Source organism: Alligator mississippiensis, chromosome 4 (genome assembly GCF_030867095.1).
Source record: "Alligator mississippiensis isolate rAllMis1 chromosome 4, rAllMis1, whole genome shotgun sequence".
NCBI lineage: Eukaryota > Metazoa > Chordata > Crocodylia > Alligatoridae > Alligator > Alligator mississippiensis.
In genome coordinates this window covers 187,441,233-187,462,821 of record NC_081827.1, presented here as the reverse complement: position 1 = coordinate 187,462,821, position 21,589 = coordinate 187,441,233, and the positions used below count along the sequence as shown (strand labels likewise).

General features: G+C 40.6%; 1 protein-coding gene across 2 annotated transcripts in view; it reads left to right on the top strand.

Moving 5' to 3' along the window:
- MCM3AP (minichromosome maintenance complex component 3 associated protein) overlaps positions 1 to 21,266 on the top strand; it is a 46,090-nt gene extending 24,824 nt beyond the window's left edge. For both annotated transcript variants that reach the window (XM_006274367.4, XM_019492179.2), the window contains exons 16-29: positions 1,079 to 1,192; positions 3,468 to 3,620; positions 5,566 to 5,763; positions 6,129 to 6,197; positions 7,811 to 7,945; positions 10,251 to 10,413; positions 11,454 to 11,712; positions 12,102 to 12,199; positions 14,165 to 14,555; positions 14,982 to 15,239; positions 16,461 to 16,590; positions 17,830 to 18,036; positions 18,857 to 19,007; positions 19,479 to 21,266. In XM_006274367.4, coding sequence (XP_006274429.2) covers positions 1,079 to 1,192; positions 3,468 to 3,620; positions 5,566 to 5,763; positions 6,129 to 6,197; positions 7,811 to 7,945; positions 10,251 to 10,413; positions 11,454 to 11,712; positions 12,102 to 12,199; positions 14,165 to 14,555; positions 14,982 to 15,239; positions 16,461 to 16,590; positions 17,830 to 18,036; positions 18,857 to 19,007; positions 19,479 to 19,637 — 2,485 coding nt within the window. In that variant the 3' untranslated portion in view covers positions 19,638 to 21,266. The remainder of the gene's footprint in view (positions 1 to 1,078; positions 1,193 to 3,467; positions 3,621 to 5,565; positions 5,764 to 6,128; positions 6,198 to 7,810; positions 7,946 to 10,250; positions 10,414 to 11,453; positions 11,713 to 12,101; positions 12,200 to 14,164; positions 14,556 to 14,981; positions 15,240 to 16,460; positions 16,591 to 17,829; positions 18,037 to 18,856; positions 19,008 to 19,478) is intronic.
- The last annotated feature ends 323 nt before the right edge of the window (positions 21,267 to 21,589 follow it).

Here is a 21,589-nt window from a genome sequence, read left to right as displayed (position 1 = left end):
CAGAAGGGAATCCCACAGTTTGCTGCACTCTTAAACTGGGACCTGAGATCGAACCTTGATCACCAACTGCCTGCCCTCAGCAGGCCCAACTGCGTTTTGAATCCCTGCTATAGAATTGTCTTTGGGATTTCCAACCACCATGAAAGTACAGTGACTGTTTATTAATAACAAAGCATTTTTCCAGCAGAGCATAACTGACAGAGAAGAAAAGAGTTAAAACAACAGAAAGCCTATACATGAACTGGCCTAGCTGAATCTTAGCAATCCTTGCAAGTAGGTTATACTTTCCCTGGAACCCCCCCCAAGCATTGGACTAGAGTGAAGAAAACTGAACTCCTGCTACTTCTTCCTCTCTTCATCAATCTCTCCCCTGGAGTTTGCAGGCTCATTTTTATTAACTTCAAAGTCCCTTTGTTTGTCCTGAATCCTCGGAACCTAGTCTAATTTGACATGTGCATTTCACCAGGGAAATGGAACTAGACTTCCAAGAGTAAATTTGTAGTATGATCCATTATGAACCAACATCTTAAAGACATTGTCCAACTTCCATGAGATGTGTAAAATCTTCCAAAACTCAACTAACTCTCTGCCCCAGTGTAACAAGATAGCCTGACAGTTATCATAGAGATAGATAAATATCTACACTATTGACAAAAATAACAGCGATTTTCTAAGTCTATATCTATACGTCTTACACATCCTCTTCTCCCTGTAACCTCCTCCAGAAAAATGCAGGCCAGGGTAATTTCCAAGTATACTAAGGATGTCTGGCACCTGTGTTGACTTTGTCTTAGTAGTTACCTTTTAATGGTTTTGTTTCACATAATGGATATTCCCATATTCAAAGCAAGATACAGTTGGTTTTTATTGCTGAGGAGTCACAAGTCACCAGGTTCCCTGCAAAGCTGGTTATACAGCAAAACTCCAACTTCTGTTTCTTTGAGAAATATAAGTCAGCTTGATGTGAGGTTTAATTTTAACAAAGAAAAATCATCAGTGGTGTTAACATTGCATGCATGTGTTATGCAGTGATTTATAACTCTGCTGACCATTGTATGTAATGCTTTCTATCTTTTAGACGGAAGCAAGAAAGAGAACAATTAATAAAACAGTTGAGCCAGTCCCTGGGTACAGAGCTGACAGAAGAAGTAGTAAAAGAAAGTGTTCGGGAGACTTCAGCCAGTGAATTAAAGTAAGTAGAATGAACATTAGCTATGTATAATTCAAAACCTAACAGCACCTGAAGGGGCAAAAGACTCTTCTGAGAAGGTGAGAATTTGGCAAGTAATGATCTTGCTAATCTTTCCTTTACTAATCTTCCCTTTACATACAGTGCAAAATGTACAGGACCCATTATAATGGAAATTCACTTAAATTTAAAAAATGCCTAATTCCCTTTCACAGTACATCCTTTTGCAAAAGGCAAAAAAAATCTAAAGTATGTTTCTATATAAAAAGTAACCTGCAGAGGAACAAGGGAAAACACAGATTTATTCCTTTTTATGACTTCATAGAGGTACATCAAAAAGACACGGTCTCATGGGTCAGGGAAGAGCTATTCTTTACCTAAAGAAATATCAGGAATGTGTATTCAGGATTTCCCTCTTTTACACTATTTGTTGCTGGTGGGGTGGGAAATAAAAATATGACAGTCAAGCTGCAAATGGATAGGTTGGGGTATCAGGTCTTGAAGGCAGACTTCCTTTTTTCAAAATGGGTATTCATGGAGTTGGAAGGGATGCCTCCCAACATCATAAGTCCAGGGGGGATATGAGTCTCCTAAGTCTACAAGGGCAAGAGATCTCAACATGCTTACCAGTTGGTCCTGCTACACTGAACCCATCCTTCTAGACACAATAGCTACTGAAGGAACATTGCTGTTGTGGGCTTCATTTACCCTTAAGATTGCTCAATAAAAACCTCAAAGTGGACATAGAGGGAGTTTGTACACCTCCAGGCTGTAACTACATTGATCTTTCTTGTCTATTACTTTATGATCTATACTGTGTGCTCAATCTCTGACCCACAGGCCAAATGTGGCCCAGAAGCCATAGGTATCTAGCCCACAGGGCTCCCCAGGGATTGGAAAATTTGGTGGCAGGGGAGTGGTGGCAATAAATACAGATACCCTTTTCTCCCCACTGCCAAATTCCCAAACCCTGAGCCCCACAAACCCAGGTCATGCCCCCTCTTACCACATGTACAGCTGGATGAGGCTGGGCCATATCCCTGCCCCCTGGGCTGGACAGGGCTGGGCCCACATCCCCCTTCTCCCATAGATCCAGGTTGGGGCTGGCTCCCTTTCCCTCCCCCACTTCATGGGGCTGGGTCAAGCCCCCTTTTCCTGTGGGCATGGGTTGAGGCCATAGCCTAGCCCCCTTCTTCCCTCCCACAGGGCCGGGTTGGAACCGGGATGCTCCCTGCCCCCCTCTGCATGGCCAGATGGCCCTCCCCTGACTGCCCCATGCTGGATTGAGTCCATCAGCTGGATCCAGCCTGTGGATGGCTTGGACACTGCCCATCTGGCCCACTGGCCAAACAGGTTGAGCACCACTTATCCACCACTTCTACCTCTGAAGAAGTAAAGTAAAGAATGATGGGATAAGGAAGCATGGACTGGCTAGGTTTCAGAACAGACAAGAGAGCATGTTCAGCTAGTAGAAAACTGGCAACATCTCATATCTGCTAACAATAATCCCTCCATCTGATAAGGAACTGTCACAGTTCAGGCTGAGTTTTACTTTTGATCCCTTTGCTTAGTCTCTGTGGGATCCTGGCCACATGTGAGACTGCACCTGTACCTTTCGAAGGACTGAGTCTACTCCACTTCCACATGGGGTCTCCAGGTCACAGCCTACCTGTTCACTACTTGCAAACACCAGCTATACTGTGTCCTCAGCAGGTTTTGGCCTCTGCTATAGACTTCTGCTCAGGAGCCTGTGATCAGAATGATAATGCAATGACTTTCAACAGTTTTTGTGTGTGCTTAGAATATCGTATTTTCTCACATACTGAAATATACACCTTTATTGTTGAAACCCAGAATGAAACCTAGTAAGTGACTGTGTATCATCAACTAGGGAGCTGAGCCTGTTAATTTTTCTGCTCCCTGTGGATCACTGCATATTTTACTTTTGGTTTCACCCTTAAGGATCAAAATCTCTTCTTAGGATATTCCATATATATAAAAAATACTCATTCCAATGTCCAGAAGCTGGTTTTTGGGGAGAAGGTCTGTGTTGTGTGCAAGAAAACATGGTAAGAAATCCTAACTGTTTTTCATTTTATGTAGGTTAACAGATTTCTGAAAAACCTTGTGGCTTTCAGAAGGTTAAAAAATTAAGTGCCTTATTTTGATTATTTATAGTGCAAATGTATAATTTTTAGCCGTATTCAGCTCTTACAGCTATGTACTTCTTTCTGGGGATTTTGGCCTTGGAACTTCCTTTTGTTTCATTCTAAACTAGGTGTGCTTTGGAAAGGGATCGCAGAGCTCGCATTGCCCGTTGCTCCGAAGAAGTCTGTGCTGACATCATGGACCTGTTTCTGGAAGAGGAGATATTCCAGAGTGCTAAGGAGACGCTCCAGGAACTCCAGTGCTTCTGCAAATATCTGCAGCGGTAAGTTGTCAGGGTATCCTACAGTTACAGCTCTTGAGAACGGCTTCAAATGTATTTTACCAGAATTTAATATTACTATTTGCTACTAGCATATTATTTGTTTATGCCGTCAGGACCCTGTAAATGTTTAAGTTCAGACTTGAACTTGCTATGTTTTTAATGTTAAGAAGTATCTAACAGTTAGATACAAAACTGTGAATTGTCTGGGACTGATTACTAAGAGATGTACCTTTCCCTGTTCAGATCTGTGGAGGTGCATGACGGGGACCCATGCTTGAATAAAAGGAGGCTCATCTTTGTATGGCCTTTCAGCTTCAAATGCTTGTCAGTGGTCTAACATAGCTATAGTGTACTGACCTTTGTGGTGCACTGCAAGGCCCATATGTTTCTATGTTTGTGAGGGATGGGGAAGACTTTGGGAGACTGTAAAGATATGGAATACATTCTTGTGGCTTCTGGGTTACTATGTTAGTGGAAGGAAGTTACCAGAGTTTGTTTTGTAGCTATTTAAAAAAAAATGTTAGGGACAACCAGAACAGAGAATAGGAATTTATTGTTATGTAACAAGGGTAAAGATCAAAAAGGAAGAGACTACAAATATATGTATATATGTGTGTATACATGTATGTGTATATCCACGTGTGTATAATATTACATTGAACTATCTCAACTCTTTTGAAATTATTAATATAAAAATAGTTCTGCTTTGATAAAGCATCATTTAACCAGCGTATCCTGTATGTATTTAATATTTACTTAAAAAATACACAGGGGGTTTTTTTTCCTTTCCCCTCCTTCAGTGGTTGAGTTTTAAGGCATCTTGATATAGCTTCAGAGTAGGTTTTCTAGTCAACCGTGCTGCAAATGGGTTCCTGGTAATTGTCTGGGGATTCAAAATCAGCTGGGCATAAAGCTTACCAAATGATTTCCAAGTGTGTTATTGCGTGCCTTAACCACACCCATAAACTCTTAGGGTTGGGATGGACCTTATTATTAAGGGTATTTTCAACAAGGGAGATGCTGGCTGACAATTCGGGGAAAGCAAAATGTCTGACTGTATACGGATCATTGTACATGCACAGACTAAGAACACTGAAATTAAGGAAAAAATATTTTCAAATCAAGCAATATGCATAGATTTCTCAAGTCTGGGTCTGGTCTCTTTAGTGCCTGACTACAGGAACCACTTGGCTGTTATGATTTTAAATCCCAAATGGCAGTTATAGTAAGGAGGAACAGAAGTCAGGTGCCTAACTTTTCAATGTGCACTACCCAGTCGTGGTGTTTGGTGGGGAGAAGCCTCCTGGGCTGCATCCACACAAGTGTGGACATTTGTATCCCTCGGGACAAGAAGCAGTGGCACACCTTGTGCCACTGCTACTTGTCCCTGGGGAACATCTGTGCCACACGCCCTCTGGCATGCAACAGGTTACCCAGGGTGGGATAAGGGGGCTGGGCCCAGCACTGGGCTGGCCCCAACAGCCTTACCTGGGGTCCTTGCGGGGGCCTGCTGGGGCTGCAGCAGTGGCAATCCTGCCACTTGGAGCCTGGCCAGCAGCCAGAGCATGGCTTCAGCTGTCCAGACTCCAGTTTGGGGCAGTCCACACTGCCCCCGTATTCGCCACTCTGCTTTTTTTTTTTTTGTGGAGGAATTTTTGACGTGGGATCTCTTTGCAGTGCAGAGAACAGCTGCATGTGTGGTATGTGGCACCACAGATGTGTCTGCAGTGCCACATACTGCACGACCGCGCTCATCTGGATGTGGCTCTGGTATTCTGTTAGCATGTCCAACTGGGAAGCAACAGCAGTTCTCTGCTCTGATCTGCTAAAACTAAAGTGCCCAAATAGGTGCAGAAAGTTAGTGATGAAGAAAGGATCTGTGAAAATAAGGTAAGATTTAGCAAATGTTCATTAATAAATCATTTCAACATGTTCTTTTGTGAAGATGGAGGGAAGCAGTAGCGGCACGGAAGAAGCTGAAGCGTCAAATGAGGGCTTTCCCAGCAGCTCCCTGTTGTGTGGATCCGAAAAACAAACTGAAAGCATTATCCCCCAGTGCTGAGTGTCCCATTGTGGAAGAGAACCTCGCTAAGAGGATTGTAAACTTGGGACATGCAGGAAAGCTGGGCATCTCCTGCACTAGGTAAGAACACTCTTAAAAGGGTGCACTCAATTTGAAGAAATCTAGATTATTTCAAAAAATAGGTTGAAAGTTTTGTGTACTCCTGGGTTCCTCCACCAATATTTATAGATTTTTACAGTTGCATTTTTTTATATACTTTTTGTGAAGGGAAAAAAACACAAAATCACAATCGCTGCATACTGTGAGTCAGATGCACAAGGGGTACAAACTGAAAATTTGGAGAGAACTTTTCTCTAATTTCTCCCATAATAAAAAAAACAAACAGACTTCCAAGAGCTCCTCAGAGCTCTTCCTGACACGCTTGTTTTTTTAATTGAAGTTGGAATTTCTTTCACACAGCTGGAAATACTCTCTTCTGTTTCCAGGTTACGGTGGCTGAGAAACAAGACGATGCATCAAATGAAAGTTCAGTACCTTTACCAGCTGCTGCTCTGGTATGTTGGAGTTTCATTGAAGCTACATTATAACAAAAATACTTTGAACCCTGAAAATATTCATGCAAAGTTGTGTGGATTATATTTTGTTATATTTTCCCAGCCAGTTCCACAGCATATACATAGCTAAGGGAAAGTAACAAACACTCTTAGAGTGCCAGAGTGGGTCCCCTAAAATGTAAGGACCTTGATCCTTTGGCCTGTACCTGTAGCACACAATGTCAGAATGTTAATTAAAAGTAAACACGTGGTAGGTAAGTCATGATCTTGTGAAGGTTATATATAGACCGTATAAGTGAGATATGGTCTCTGGCCTGTGACATGAGGAGGATCAGTTCTTTAATTAGTGGGCTAATTGCAATTTAAATGCTGATAAGTACTGCAGACTTATTTCTAGGATAATGGTGATCTGTAGGTCACTTCAGCCCACAACTGAAGGTTAGATAGAGATTGATGGTTGTGGAGTAAGTTTGCAGTTTCCATAGTTTTAGGAGGTTGCCTCTATAATACTGATGTATGCAGACCTGCTGCAGCTGGAGATATTTCCATTGCAAATGGCAAAAGTTGAGGGGAAAGAGAGAGAGAGTACTTGCATCTTAATACAGTGTTCATGCATATTTTGAGAAGACATTAGTTTGCAGCTGTAGATGTCTATACTCATTTACCTGAGCCTTTCGTAGGAAGGCAGCAAATAAATCAATTAAATAAATACATAAATATTTAAATATAAGGTGGAATTAATGAACTTGGGTTCTTGTGGGCTTAGGGAAAAAGAATTCAGTGAATCAACGTACTGATGTGGTCAAAACTAGTCAAAGGTTTCTGCCCTTGTTGAGGTGAACAAAATGAATTTGTCTGGGTTTTTAAGCCAAACATTATTGAAATATGCCCCCCAAATTTTGTAACTTTTAAAAAAGTAACAGATACTTGACTTTTCAAACATTCCCACGGTATTTTCTATGCTTATTTACAAGTCTTTCCAAAGACATTCTCTTCTGAAATGAGATATATGATAATGACTGATTACAACATTTCAGGCAAGTGGATGCTGTGAACATGATAAATAGTTAATTTTTTATAAAATCCTGAAAAGATGGATTTATAAATTTAAAGCTTGGTTTACTAATTTTTGGAAACTGTGCTAGACAAACAACTAGTTTTCTCAATGCTTTTGCAAGGACGTTTAGGAAATCACTGTATTGTATACACTTGAATGCACTTGCCTGATCAGGATTCTTATGAGCATCAAATACTTGCATATTAACAACTTTATAGCGTTTATACGAACAGAAGCTCTCGTCCTTTAGGTCTAACTTTACATCTGCTGGTCATGACTATATTGTTTGCTGCATTTTAACATCTTCAGGTAAAACATGAGGAAAAAATTAAATTAGTTCTTTACTAAGATAGGATGACATTCACTAATTAATAACCCTTTGTCCTGTGCTCACAACTTAAGTTTGTTGTTTACATTGTGAACAACAGGACCACAAAAGCTGGCACTCTTTTTTTTATGCTTAATTTAGGGTAGAAAGAAGGAATTTTTGTAGGGTATTTAGTTATTACATTGGGGGTTTTTTTCTTCTTCTTCACCAACATGGTTTTTCTTTAAGTGATGCTGCCTGGACTCCTCTAGATCTGCCCTCACTAATCACTGAACATATCCAAGTTCAGCGAGAACAGGTATTTTGGAAGGTGCTTTTGGTGTTGCCAAGCTATGAAGAATATCCAGCAAAGGATCCCAGCAGGTAAGGAGCTGAATTTGACTAGTGTTTTCTTTCATGGCATGACAACATAGTAGAGGAATAGCACGAAGGTAACACTGTCATTGAAATATGTCTCCCTAAACAATAGATAGAACAAAAAGTAATGAATGACAGGGCAGAGTAGTGACCTATGGTCTGTGGTATGGTCCCTGATTTCTTAGCTAAGCCTTGAATTGAATGTATTCAAGCCTTTTTAAATATAGCTTCTGTGGCAGAGAGGTGACTTTCATCACCCATTGGTAGAGATGGAGCCATGTTACCTTTTCCTTCTTATAGCTTGTTATAGATAAATATATTCATATCCTAAGGTTATTGTATACAAATGCATTGAAAAGAATGTCAAGGGTACAAAGTCAAACACAATCTAGAAAACGTCATAATATAGCTCAGAATGTCATGTAATGACTCCTGCGTTAAACCCAATAGCCATTACAACCCAATTCAGTAGTGGATGAATCAAGAGTGTATTTTTCAGAAAGAGATTCATTCTTTATTTCAGGACATTAGGTGAACAATATATCTATCATTTCTCTGGCTAAGCTTATCTGCTAGTTATGTCATCACAGATTTTTTTGAAAAAAAGGTGCCCTTTGCATGGAGTGTGTGTGTTTCTACTTAGCTTTTTAAAAGAAGAATAAAGTGGCAAAAATAGAAATTCCATTATGGTGGGACATCCACATGTTATGCTGACCTTTCCACCCCTCATCATCATCAGCTGTCCAGAATACTTTGATTCACAGCACAATCCTTTGAGGTGTGAGTAAAAGAAATAACTAGTAGCAGGCTTTGAAGGATCAACTGCTTTGTCAGTAGCTTATATACCTCATTATCATACTGCAGGTAGATGTTGTAAATCAGGATTCATTTCCTAGCTCTGAGAGAGAATGATGCCTAATATTTACAGAAAGTACAGTTGTGCTTGTAAATTCTGCATTTTTGTTCTGGCAGACAAGGTTCTTTGGGTGAATCTGGTATCTTTTATTAGACCAACTTAAATAGTTGGACAACAATTATTAAGCAAGCTTTCAGGTTCAAAAACCCTTCGTCAGGCTAAGGAAGTTTCTGCAGTTGGTGTGTGTTCTTCCTGGATGGAATGAAAAGTAAAGAAGCCAGGCTGGGCTGGTATGCATACAAGACAGGTAGTCAGTGAAAATGTAGATTGAGGAGTCGATGGGTGAGAGACAGGCTGGGGAAGAGAGAAGGGGGAAGAATAGTGGAGAGATACCTGGGGAGTCAGATGTCAAGCAGGTTATAATGTGTCATAAATCCACTGTCTATATTTAGTCCATGAAAGCTTGCTTAATAATTATTTTCCAACTATTTAAGTTGGTCTAATAAAAGATATCAGATTCACCCAAAGAACCTTTTATTAGGTCTAATAAAAGATACCAGATTCACCCAAAGAACCTTGTCTGCCTATGTCCTTAGACCTACACACCTACAACCCTGTAGCATTTTTGTTCTGGCATTTGTGGCTAAGTGAATGAGATTGGGATCTGTTGTATTAGAAAGTTCTATTCCTAGCTCTGTCAGATGGGTAACCTCTTGAGTATTCTGTAAAATGGGAGAAATTATATTTGCCTGCCTCCTATGCAAGCATGAGGCTTTACCAGATAATACGGCAGCGAAGCGCGCCAAGTGATTAGCTCCAGTTGGAGAAGATCTCCTGTTTCCCAGCCTAGCACATCTCCCCATAAGTCAGAAGTAGAGCCTAGGACTTCACTGAGATTGTGAAGTCCAGCCCTGTGGCTTTCATTTAAGAGAACGAGTAAAGTCTATTAGCCTCTTCAAAGAAGTTCATATGTATAAATTCTGTGGGGCTGGAGCATGTCCAATGCAGAAAGACTATTTCAGGGTTTTAATAGCAAGTATCCAAAAAACTTTATTGATCGGATATACTTGAAAATTTGTTTTAGGTGTTTCATAGTGCAAACATCCTTGTGGGTTTTCATGAAGACCTAGGTTATCTAAGCAGCTGATTTTCCAGTTACTGCTACAAACCTTTTAAAGAAATAGTAGGAATGTTTTAGGAGGATTGTAAAAGGAAAACTACCTATCTTTCTCTTAACCTTGTTTTTTGAAGAGGCTAAGTTATTTTTTCTTGAAACTGAAAACAAAGAAGTTGTTTGTCACAGAAATTACATTTCAGTCCAGTTGATAAACTTGGCCAAGTCATTTGAACTAGGGAGCTTATAATGGGATATACTGATGATACTGAATAGATTGATAATAGGGGGTTGTCAGTATGCTATCAAATAAGAAAAGATTGTTTCTTTTATATTCACAGGATACTAGCAGATTGGTTGAAAGCCAAATTTACAGCAGATACAAGATGGAAGGCTCAGAGAGATGTAACCCCCAATGTAAACGACAGAGTTCAGACGCTTGCATTATATAATTCTATTAGTATGCAAGAAAATCAGGCTGTGCATGTCAGTGTGTGCATAAAGGTATATTAGAATAATCCATTAATAATTGGTCAGTCTTTTGTTTCATCACCACTATGACACTGGGTTAACTGTATGTGGTGTTATCTGCAAGCTTGTTGTCATTTTCTCTTTTGTTAAATGGGAATCACGGTACTGGTCTCTTTTTATAAAGAATACCAATCCACTCTTGAAGAGTGCTACTTAAGAAATAGGTATTCATTTATTTGCAGGCACAATAGTCAGGGACCTTCACCATTCTTTTTTTTAACTCTATCCAGAGTTTTTTAGGATATTTAAAGAGTGAATATTTAAAAAATATAGTTACACACATACCTTGGACAACATACTACTGTAAATTATCAATCCAAGGGGCCTGCAAAATTCATGTCTAGTCTTAACTTGTGTCCTCATGTTATTTCACTTCTGGAGGGAAACACAGACAGACAGGGGGAGAGAGCAACTTTGCATGTGTGCCTGCAGTTATTGAGGGAGCAGTGGCATTTCATTTAAGCTGCAGCCATAAGTTATTTTAGCAATCTAGCAAGGCTGTAGTTTCCCTTTTCCTTGAACAGAAGTTTTTTCACTAAAAAAAAAAATTAAAAATCCCTTTTCTCTAAGTTACAGTTCTTTTTTAAACAAAATGTATTGATTTTTTATTACTTTTTATTTTTCCTATTTTTTTGTCAAAAAATTGAAAAACTAGTATGCGATTGTGTAGCAAAAGACTCATATTGAATATTGACAAGGTAGTAGAATTAAGATTTTGTAAATGATTTGAATTCAGCTTTTTCTAACTTCCTAGCAACTTAAATATAATTACATGGGAGTGTGAGTGCATATGAATGTATACAAGATATACCCACAGTTAATTTGTTACCTACATTTCTTAGTATTTCCTTCTTTGCAAGTAAGATTTTTTTTCAACTAGTTAGATTAAAACACTCTATAAAGAGCTCCTAGCTGAAACGCTATTGGTGACTTTATTTACAGTTTTCAACATGTTTAAAATCCTCCTCATTGCTATAATTGCATTAACAGTGTCAATTTTTCTTTTTGTCTAGGTGGCTCATGGCACCCTTAGTGACTCTGAGCTTGATATGGCTGAGACACAGAAAGATCTGCTTGGAACCAGTGGTCTAGTCCTCCTGCTTCCCCCTAAAGTAAAGAGTGAAGATGTTGCAGAGGAAGATGTTTATTGGCTTTCAGCTTTGCTTCAATTAAAACAACTCCTTCAGGCTAAACCTTTCCACCCCATAATACCTCTGGTGGTCCTGGTTCCCAGTCAGGGAGAAGAGGCCACAGAGAAGGAAGTTGAAGAGGGTGTGTGATTTTATTTGCTTTAAAATAACTACAGATATTCAGAAATATGCCGAAAGGCAGAGAATAAACAGCAACGGTAGTTCTTCAAATTACAGCATTTAGTTAAGGGAAGGATTCTCAGACTTCTGGCAGAAATCCAGAACGGCTTAGGAAAGAGGCAATTTAAATTGAAAAGAAAAATGTACATTTTTCAAGGTTTTTTGCTTTTACTTTTATACATTGTGTTTTATTGCTTGACTGAGAGAAAATATAGCAGTGCGACAAGGTGTAAATCTATGCTGGCAATAGGAATGGACTGAGTAGGTGAAATTTCACTTATGTGTTCTCATTTGAACATGTATGGAAATAACAAAAACATTGCTGTTTCAGCCGTTGTTTCTCTTTTAAAGGTTTAATGCTGCAGGATTTGATTTCAGCTCAGCTTATATCAGATTACATTATTGTTGAGATCCCAGATTCTATCACTGACATGCAAGGCACCAGAAAGGTAAGAGCAATAACTTTAAATTTAAAGAGCTGTTCAAATACCTTAACACCAACATCTTTTTCTCTTTTACCATATTTACTCAAATCTAAGACTACCCTGAATTTAAGGCAACCCCCCAAAATTAGATTCTATACCTGGAAAATTATAATTTGTTATAATTTTCCAGGTATAGAATCTAATTATTGGAGGATTGTCTTGAATTTGTCCCATTTCCCCCCCCCCCCCAACTCCTCCCTGGCTGGGGGTGTTGGGTAGCTGGAGGGTCAGACACTTCCCTTGCCCTCTGCCCACCACCACTTCTTCCCCCTGCAGTCTTACCTCCAACCCTGCCACCTGCACCTCTCAGTCTCTTCCCTTTGCCCCTAGCTCCACTCTGTCTCTTCTTTCCCCTCCCCCTTTACTGTCAGATGCTGCTTGGGCTTTATTCCCTACCCAGAGCACAGCACATGGAAACACAGCCCTTGCTGGGCCATGCAGCAGCATTGAACCTGCTGATAAGTTGGATATGGGATGGAGGGTTTTTTGGCAGTCAGTGCACAGCTGATTACTGTGTATACTGTCTACCCCAGGGCATTCAGAATAGGATAGGATTGAAGCAGTTTCTCCCCTCCCTAATGTGATTATATATAGGTCCTTACCTAGAGGCTTCCATGTGCCAAATTTTCCCTTCTCACTAGCTGTGTTGTGTCAGCACATGAAATAAAAGCCTGAAGGGAACAACATGCAGCTATTTCATTGCCCATTTTTCCAACCTGCACATTTCATGCAGTCATAGATTCTGAGACTAAAAGGAATTGTTTTGATCCTTTAGTCCCATGGTTGACAACCTACAGCCTGCATGCTAGGTCCAGCCCACAAAGACATTTTATCCAGCCTGCAGAGCCACAGGGCTTCAGCAGCATTTTAGTGGCAGGGGCTTTGCCCACACCAGAGCCAAGCAGCAGAGGTTGAGCCAGAAGTGCCAACTCATCTCAGACCCAAGCAGGGTGGTTTCAGCCTATCACTTGTAAAACGTCACAGACCACAACACTAGTGTGCTATCCTGTGTAGCACAGCTAGAGCGTGTAGTACAATGATTTCTGTATCAAACCTAGTTATCTGCATTTGAGCTAGATTATATCTTTTGGAAAGCTATCCAGTCTCTAGATAGAAACTACAAGCCCCTTATCTTTCTTAGTGGCTGATTCCTCTGCCACAGGATAATACTTGTATATGGTAAAGTACTTTGTCGCAATGCATGTGTAGAGGCTGACGAGGCTGACTGGGGCATGAGGGTGCTTCAGTGCATGGGCTGCCTACCAGCTAGCCCCACAGTGGAGCACCCTTGTGCCCCAGCCAGGCCCTCCACAGCATGTTGAATCAGGTCAGCAGCCCCAAGCTGGCAGGCTGACCCCCTGGGCCCTGCTAGCTGGGGCCATTCCAACCTGGCTCACTGTGTTGTGGTCCCAGGCACATGTATAAACATGGCACCCCAGAGCAATAAACTCCAGCACAATATATTTAGTTTATTGCTTCGTATTAATTGCACGTGTGGATGTGCCCACTCTGTAGGTATTTCTAGACCAATCAAATCACTTCTAACTTAAGAGTTAAATAATTATAAGTGTCAGGGTCTAAGGAGTTCAGCCAAACTGCCTGGAGAGCATAATGCAAAAACCCATCCTGGAAAACAGTTTGTTAGAAATCAATGGATTTCATGTCAATGAGTACTTTTAGTCTCTGAAACAAGGTAACAAGTGCTTAAATGGGATCGTTTTCAGGGGTATTGCACAGAGGTAGAATAAATTAACATTGTCCCAGGATTTAGGAATGTCAGGCTTCCTGCTGTGAGATTTGCTCATGTTATATAGCAGGGCTGTGTATACGAAATCATGTAGGCTGCAGGATTAAGACCTTAGTGTCATTGCTTATTGTGGAGGAAGGTTTCTGATGCTGACTGTGTTGTTCTGTAAATGTTTGTTGTAGCTCTCTGATGCTGTGCAGTGGCTAATTGCCCAGTGTCCCAGTTCCCTAGAACTCTGCAGCCAAACCCTTCTACAGTACATTGAGGATGGTGTTAGCCATGAATTCAGCGAGCGCTTCTACCATGATCGGAGAGAGAGACGTTTGGCTGGCCTGCCCTCTCAGGAGCCTGGTGCCATCATTGATCTGTACAATAGTGTGCTGCAGTTTCTGGCTGGTGTGGCTTCCTCAGAACAGGTCTGTGACCTGTCCTGGCCTGTCACTGAATTTGTGGAACCTGGGGGCAACAAGCTGCTTCCTCATCTGCAATGGAACACAGCGGATCACCTGGCCTGGCTGAAGAAGGCAGTGCTTTCCTTCCAGATCCCATATATGGACCTTCCTCCTCTTGGTGGTACGTAGTTCACGTGAGGCAACATGGCCGGCTTTAGAGTTGCTTCAGTGTCAATATAAAAGCTCTTTTCCTTTAGCAATAAGTCTCTACCTTTAGTTTTAAACATGTTTTGACCTTTGTATACTGAAGTCCTAACCATAGATCTGGAGGCCTCAGTCTGTAGCCTCAGTGAATGTTGTTCCTTGTCATAAAACTCCTGCATATTAAGACAATCAGAGATCCTTATTTACACTAGGCTGTTGCTGGAAGAGAAGAGATTGTAGTAGTAAATTAAAACAGAGGTGTAATGATAGACGTAAGGTTGGGGAGACTTTCCCCACACCATGTGTGACTCTTGACTGTTGTTTCTCCTTGCCATTTTGCACACTCGGAGCTGTTATTCAGGGGAGATGAATCTAACCAGTTGCATGTAATGTTTTGGTTTAGCTCCCTGGCGACCTGTTTGCTCCATGATTTTTCAGTATGCGTCCCAGATTGCCAGTTGTCTCCAGACCCAGCCAGTAATCCAATCTCAAGTGGAAAATCTGCTGAGCAAAACTTACTGCAAGTGGAGTGGCAGGCTGTTCGCTAGCTCAGAAGAGGATGGCCCTTCAGTTGACGACATCCCTTGGGATGATATCCTGGCACTCTGCATTGATCATAAACTGAGAGACTGGAAACCTCCTAAGGTGCCTGTTGCACCAGGTACTAAATGTTTTGCAGTAGACTGGTCTTTGCCTTGTTACATTCTGCTTTCTTGTTTTGCTTAAAGAATTGTGACGTGTTTATTTGTGCATTTGTATTTGGTCCAGTATCATTAATGCAGCAGATTGGCTGTGCTGTACATCATCTTCCTACTGCTCTCTTCAGTGGGATGATTTGTTTGCATTTTCTGTACTTTTTCCGTTTGTCAATCATAGGATATGTTCATTGTCCATATTGTTCATTCTGAGACCTCCAAACTCTAGAACTGTATATTCATTATTCTGTGTATTTATACATGCACAGTTCTTGCATATTGGTTGAGGTTTTAGGCAGGTATCTGAAGGCAGAATTTGGCCCCATGGCTGAAACTGCCAGGATCTGTTTTGTCCAAAAAGTTGCTCTGAAGCTCTGGCTTAGAACTTTTACTAACAACTATTGTAAGATAAGTCCCTGAACGCTGTCTTCCAGATTAGGGCACAATTGAGGTTGTGCTCTGAGAATTAATGATTAACATCTAGTGATATAGGCATATCTTCAGAAGTACTGGGGATAGAGCAGAAAAGAGAGATCCAAAAAATGGATATATAGGATAAAATAAGGGTAATTATTAAATTATGCTTATCACAGTTGTTATGATTTGTGATGAAAATATCTCTGAAAGATGTACAGTAGGCTTGAGAAGGTTGCTGATTTATTTCGAAGGGTGTGCCTCAGTAAAGGCTTACTTATTCATCTCAACCAAGATACAAAACCAAGGTCTGAACTCTAGCGAGTGACTTGGTTTTGACAAGCTGTAAAACTAATTAATAACACCTCCTAAGAGAGGATTTGAGGTCTAACTCCTCCAATCTGACCTTTTTTAAAGAAAAATCAGAATAGGTTTCAATTTAGAATCTTCTTGTCTGAGAGGCGCTTCATTTGATTTTTGATGTAAAAGAATCAGTTGATGAAACAAGTATTGGCTCTTTGTTTACTGAGGAGTTGGGAGTATTGGGAGGCTAAAAGGAGAAGGATAAAGCAATACTTGACAACAATTTCCAGCAATCCAATGTAGTACTTGTGGGATATCAGATCAGTCCCCAAAGGCACACCTTTGCAATTTCAGTCCATTTAGCCATTTGCAGTCTTAAATTGAAGACACAGTTTCCTTTTGTATATTTTTAATGCTCAGTTTGTCTTGATGCTGATTTGCCTATATTAAACCTGATTTGATCTTTGTAGAAGCAGTGAGTAAAGATGGCCAGATCCATGTGTACTTCTTCAAGGAACATTTAAAAAACTTTACTGTCCCTTTTTCATGGGAACAAGCTACACTGCAAACTCTGAAGGAGATCCAGCAGGGACATGGAAGGTGAGGGTGGTGACTGTTTTCACTTTTTTTTTTTTGTGCTCAATATGCATATATAATAAATTGCCCAGACAGTTTTGAGTAGTACTGAGCAAACTGAAAAATTGCACAGTACTTTCATGAAGCTCATAAACCAGACAGGTTTGATGTCATCTCTGCTTTTCATATTTCCATGGCCAATGCCTTCCTGGGAATGACCTGTTATAGCTTTACACTGGAAATGGGGAGAAAACTTGGTAATTTTATTCAGAGTTGCAGGTTTTTCTTACATTTTGTAAAGAAATGGATTAGAGCATTTTAAATCTGTTATTAAACATAACATAAGTTCTTTTGTGAAAGAACACCATTGTGGTAAAGGTACAGTTGAATGTCAGGCTTTCTTCTGGTGCATAGAATACGGAGGAAAATAATGTTAACTGAAGGGAATGGTGAAGAAATCAAGTAAAAGCAATAGCCTCAGTTCAAGCGCTTTAACTGTGACATCCATAACATCCAATTATAAGGCCTGTTGCATGTTTATTACTGGTTAAGCTGGTCATATGGGGACAATTTTTTTCTGTCTTCTCAATCAAAGTTCACTACAGGATTTTCTTTTCCTGTACCATAGGTACCTAATTCAGAAAAGTGGGTTGTTTCAGTAGACTATGAGCCAGCAATATTCTGTTGCACTTCATCAGTCTGGTTTAAAATACGCTTCTTGTCAGATAAGTTATTTTTATTGACGTCAGTCATTTTATAGCATCTATGTTCACAAGAAGTCTCTGTCCAGTGCTTTTAGGATGGAGAGGGAAATGCTCCCTTGCAAGTAAATGTACACAAGGAGCAGATTGCTTGAGTGCAGTATAGAGCCTGGGTGGGGAGCACTAATATCTCTTTAGCAGAGCATGCTGCTACCCTCTTATTCTCCCCTTGAAGGATGAAGCCAGTTGCTAGGTTGCTCTCAGTGGCCTGGCTGACACGTAGCCGAGGTAGCATGAACCATCTATCACCCTGGGAATCTTCTAGGTAAACTTCATCCCTCTGTTGGGGCCAACACAAGCTCCCTGCTCCACTTTAATTCTATAGTAATTTTATTTGAAGGTTTCAGTGGCATTTAGGTGATGTGCAGCCCTTGAGCTGAACCCTCCACCCTGTGGGAATTTTCCCCCAACTGATGTGGATATCTCCTTATTTCTAAACTTCCAGGAGAAACACACTAATTTCTGCCATTTGTCCTCCCTCCAAAATATTCTTCTTTTTCAGGTCAAGGACAAAGTCTCCTCGGTCATTTTCAAAACACTCTCCTGTCTCCTTGCCTGCAACTGAACATGACATCAGCTTGAGCACACAGTCAGGCCATGAACTGAGACTTCCCACCGCAGCAGATCTAACACACACAACCTCAGCCAAGGAGCTCCTCCCAGAGCATTTGTCTTCTCAACTGCAGCTGGAGAAAATTGAGAGCAAGAGGTAAGTGACAAGAGCAGCATCTAAGGCTCATTCCTTGCTGACTTAGTCCTGGTTCTGCAGCGGGTAGAGGTCTGTGAAGTCAGAAGGTTTCTGCTTTCTGCAGTGAGAAGCTGAGGCCCAGCAGATATATGAAAAAGCAAAGGCTATTGTTGACAATTGAATTTCCTTTTTCCCTTAGGCTTACGGTTATAGTTTTCCCCTGCCCCCAGCCTAACAACAGCTATCCAGAAAGTTACTACAGGATCATCGTCCTAAGATTTGAAGAGTAGCTAGTGGCTGTCTGCAAATATTAGGGCCTTCAGCACTACAGCAATTGTAAACATGGAGAAAGGAGAGGTGGTTGTTTCCACAAGCTGCTGGGTTATAGCACTGAGAACCAAATCATAGAGCGTCACCTGTGCAGCACATTGAAGCCAGGGTTTCCATCATTCTCTGTAATGTTAAGATTCTTCTCTCTGGATGTCACCTAACATTAAGTGCATTTGTTAGATTTGCTTTGAACAACCTGCTTTAGCTGAGAGCAAACTGAACACTTAGCAGTGCATTGGGATTTAAGAGATGCCTTGTGGTTATGCTTTTCCTAAACTATGCTGTGCTCCCTGGGTCTTTCTTCTGTGAAGTGCAGGGGCAGAGTCTTAGTCAATTCATTTAAAGCGTCCAAAGACACTGTGTATCTGACTTACTTTCCTTCTGTTTTCTGTTACATATATTGCAATTCCATCAGCATAAGGAACATATACTCTGTAGGGAAAAAATGTTCTCTTCTTACAAAAGCCAAGCTGGAATTTAAGTTACACCATATATCCTTTCTTTCCCCTAGGTTTGAAGAACAGCTGCACCAGTGGTTAGCTGAAGACACTGGACAACTCACAGACTCCTTGTCTCTTCCCTTCTATCTCCCCCAGACACTGGTTGCTACACCTCAGATTATCCATCCACTCATTAAAACTTCCACACCCTGTATCCCACAGGTAAAAAATGAACATCTGAAGTGTCTTATTGCTGGAAGCGTAGAGAGCTTTAGCTCTGTATCTTGTGCCAAGAATGAATAATACGCTTATGTGCTGAACATGCTAGGGAACTAATATGTGTTTAATGTTACAATTTTCCAGGTATATCTGAATTTGGGAATTTTTTGGTGAGAGAACCTTTGCTTTCTTGGCAATTTCCTTTCTGAGAAATAAGCTCTGTCTCTGATGAGCTAGGGCTCGTGTTTGCCTATTTCCCTATTTATAAGTTTAATTGCATGTATTTATACACTCTCAGACCCAAATTCTTGGCAGGAGCACAAAGGGGATTTGAGTACATTGGTTATGCCCCACCGTCTGAGCTGGGAAACATGAAGGAAGAAGAGGGCTTTAACAAGTTCATCCTTCCATGACTAAAGTCATGTCCCTTGGATAGTAATTCTTTAACAGTATTTTCTTTTTCCTTCTGACCAGGCTGGGAATCAGGTGGAGGAGAAGAAGACAGCAGAGGGGATGGGAACTTCTCTGTCAGACAAACTAAAACACTTGCAAAGACTGATTAGAGCTAACAAGGAGGAGCAGATTGCCTGTGAGCTTCACTTCTCTGCTGTGTTGGACATGACAGATATTTGACTGGGGCTGAAACCACAATGTGGAGCAAAAGATCTCACAAAGGAGCCTAGGCTATACACATGTAAACCGCAGGAGTCTGCTCTCCTCCTTTCTAGACATCCTAGAAAAAATATTTGACCAGGAAAGTTCTAGCGTGTCACCTTCTCCCATAGACAAAAGTGATTTCTCAGTCCTTGCCTAAGCAGCATAGCCTTGTCCTTGAGTTCACATTTGGTATTTAGCTTGTATTTGGAAGTTCTTGGACTTATTTGCAGAAAACTGCCATGTATTACCCAGTTCATAGGTTGTGGGTCACAGCTGGCAGAAGTTGAGGTAGTAGCTGAAAGGAGAACAAGAAAATATCGCAAGTGGGTTGAATGAGAGTGTTTTAATGAAGTGACATTTGTCTGTGTGATTTCAGTGAAAGAACAATGCCATGAAGTGGGTTGCTCATAAATTCAGTAAAGGGTCCTAGCAAGAAGAGAACAATTTGACTCCAAACTGAACAATATAACCAGAAGTTTGTAGACATTTGAGCAGCTTCGCTGGTGGTAATGGGTTGTAGAACATATTGCTGTTTTTATTTAGGTATAGTTACGCTATGCTTGAAGCAACATACTAGGGCACAAATCTTGATGCCCTGTTTGAGAAATATTTGATGCATTTTCATTCTCAGGAAGCCATAAGATTCTTCTACTGTTTTGTCCCTGAATAACGCTTCCTAAGGTAGCTGAAGGGATTTTGTACTATTTGATCTAAATTCTGTTATATTGACAATTTATGGCACTGAAAATAAGCTGATCTAATGTGTGGAAAGAGGTGCTGCTAAGAAGCAAGTGTGTGCTGTTTTATTTTAAAATAACCGTGGCCTTGGAGATTTTCTTTTAGAGTAGCTGTTGCTGGGGGGGCACGTAATTTTTAAGAAGCTAATTACATTGAAAGTTACATATTTTGGATGAAAATAATACTGGCTACACAGAAATCGTGTTCAAATGATTTTGTGGCTGAACTTTTTTAATGGACCCTCCTCCCCCCCCCCCGCCCCTTAAAAATCACATTCTCAGACTGGTTTTGCTTGGTTCTCCTGAGCATTGTTCCTAGCAAGTTTGGTAGTCTGCACTTTTTTTTTCCTTCCTCACCAGTCAGAAATATGTTGTCTCCTTTTAACACTTTATTTAAAATTCTCACTAGTTTCCCAAGGTTTTTACTTTCTTTCCCCAAGTCCCACATTTTACACTTTTTTGTTTTAGCGTTAAAGCTTTTGTCCTGAAAAAACGCATACTAATTATTTAAGTTAAACATAAAAGGACTGCTGACAAAAGTGGGACTTGAAACTAAAAAAACTGAAGGGGAGGTTATGCTTGAAGGCTGTTCCTTCTAGTAAATCTTCAGACATCTGTCAAAATAGAACTTACTTTTGGTTATTTTTTTAAATGACCAAAAAGTAAAATTAACAAGTCTTTATGTTATATTGTTTCCAACATGTTTTGCTCCCAGTGTTGCTGATGCACTGTGTTTACACAGAATAAGTGTAATGGAAGTCTGTAAATGGAATAACGAAAGCCTTGAAATATTTTGAGATCATGCTTTAGTTGTGTACAAAGGCTGATGTAAGCTGTTTATATCTAATAAAATGTGGCTTGAATAGCATTCTCAGTTTTTATTGATGCATTAAAATGGGCACACAATCACAATATCAGTATGTATGGGGGGTGGGAGGTAGGAATTGCTTCTTCGTTTTAGCTCTGGTCAGTTGACTTCCCTATTCTGCACTCCCGTGGAAGCTGCCTTCCGAGCTAGGATAGCGCACAACATAACACAATCTTCTCCTGAGGATCCAGTAGGCAGCAAGGGGCTGGTGGCTGCAGCTCTGTGACCTCCATACCTGTGTGGGTCTGTCTCTGGGGCCAGTGGCAGCCATTTCACTTCCCTCCTTGTAGTAACACAGGAGAGCAAACTTAACTTCCACCTCT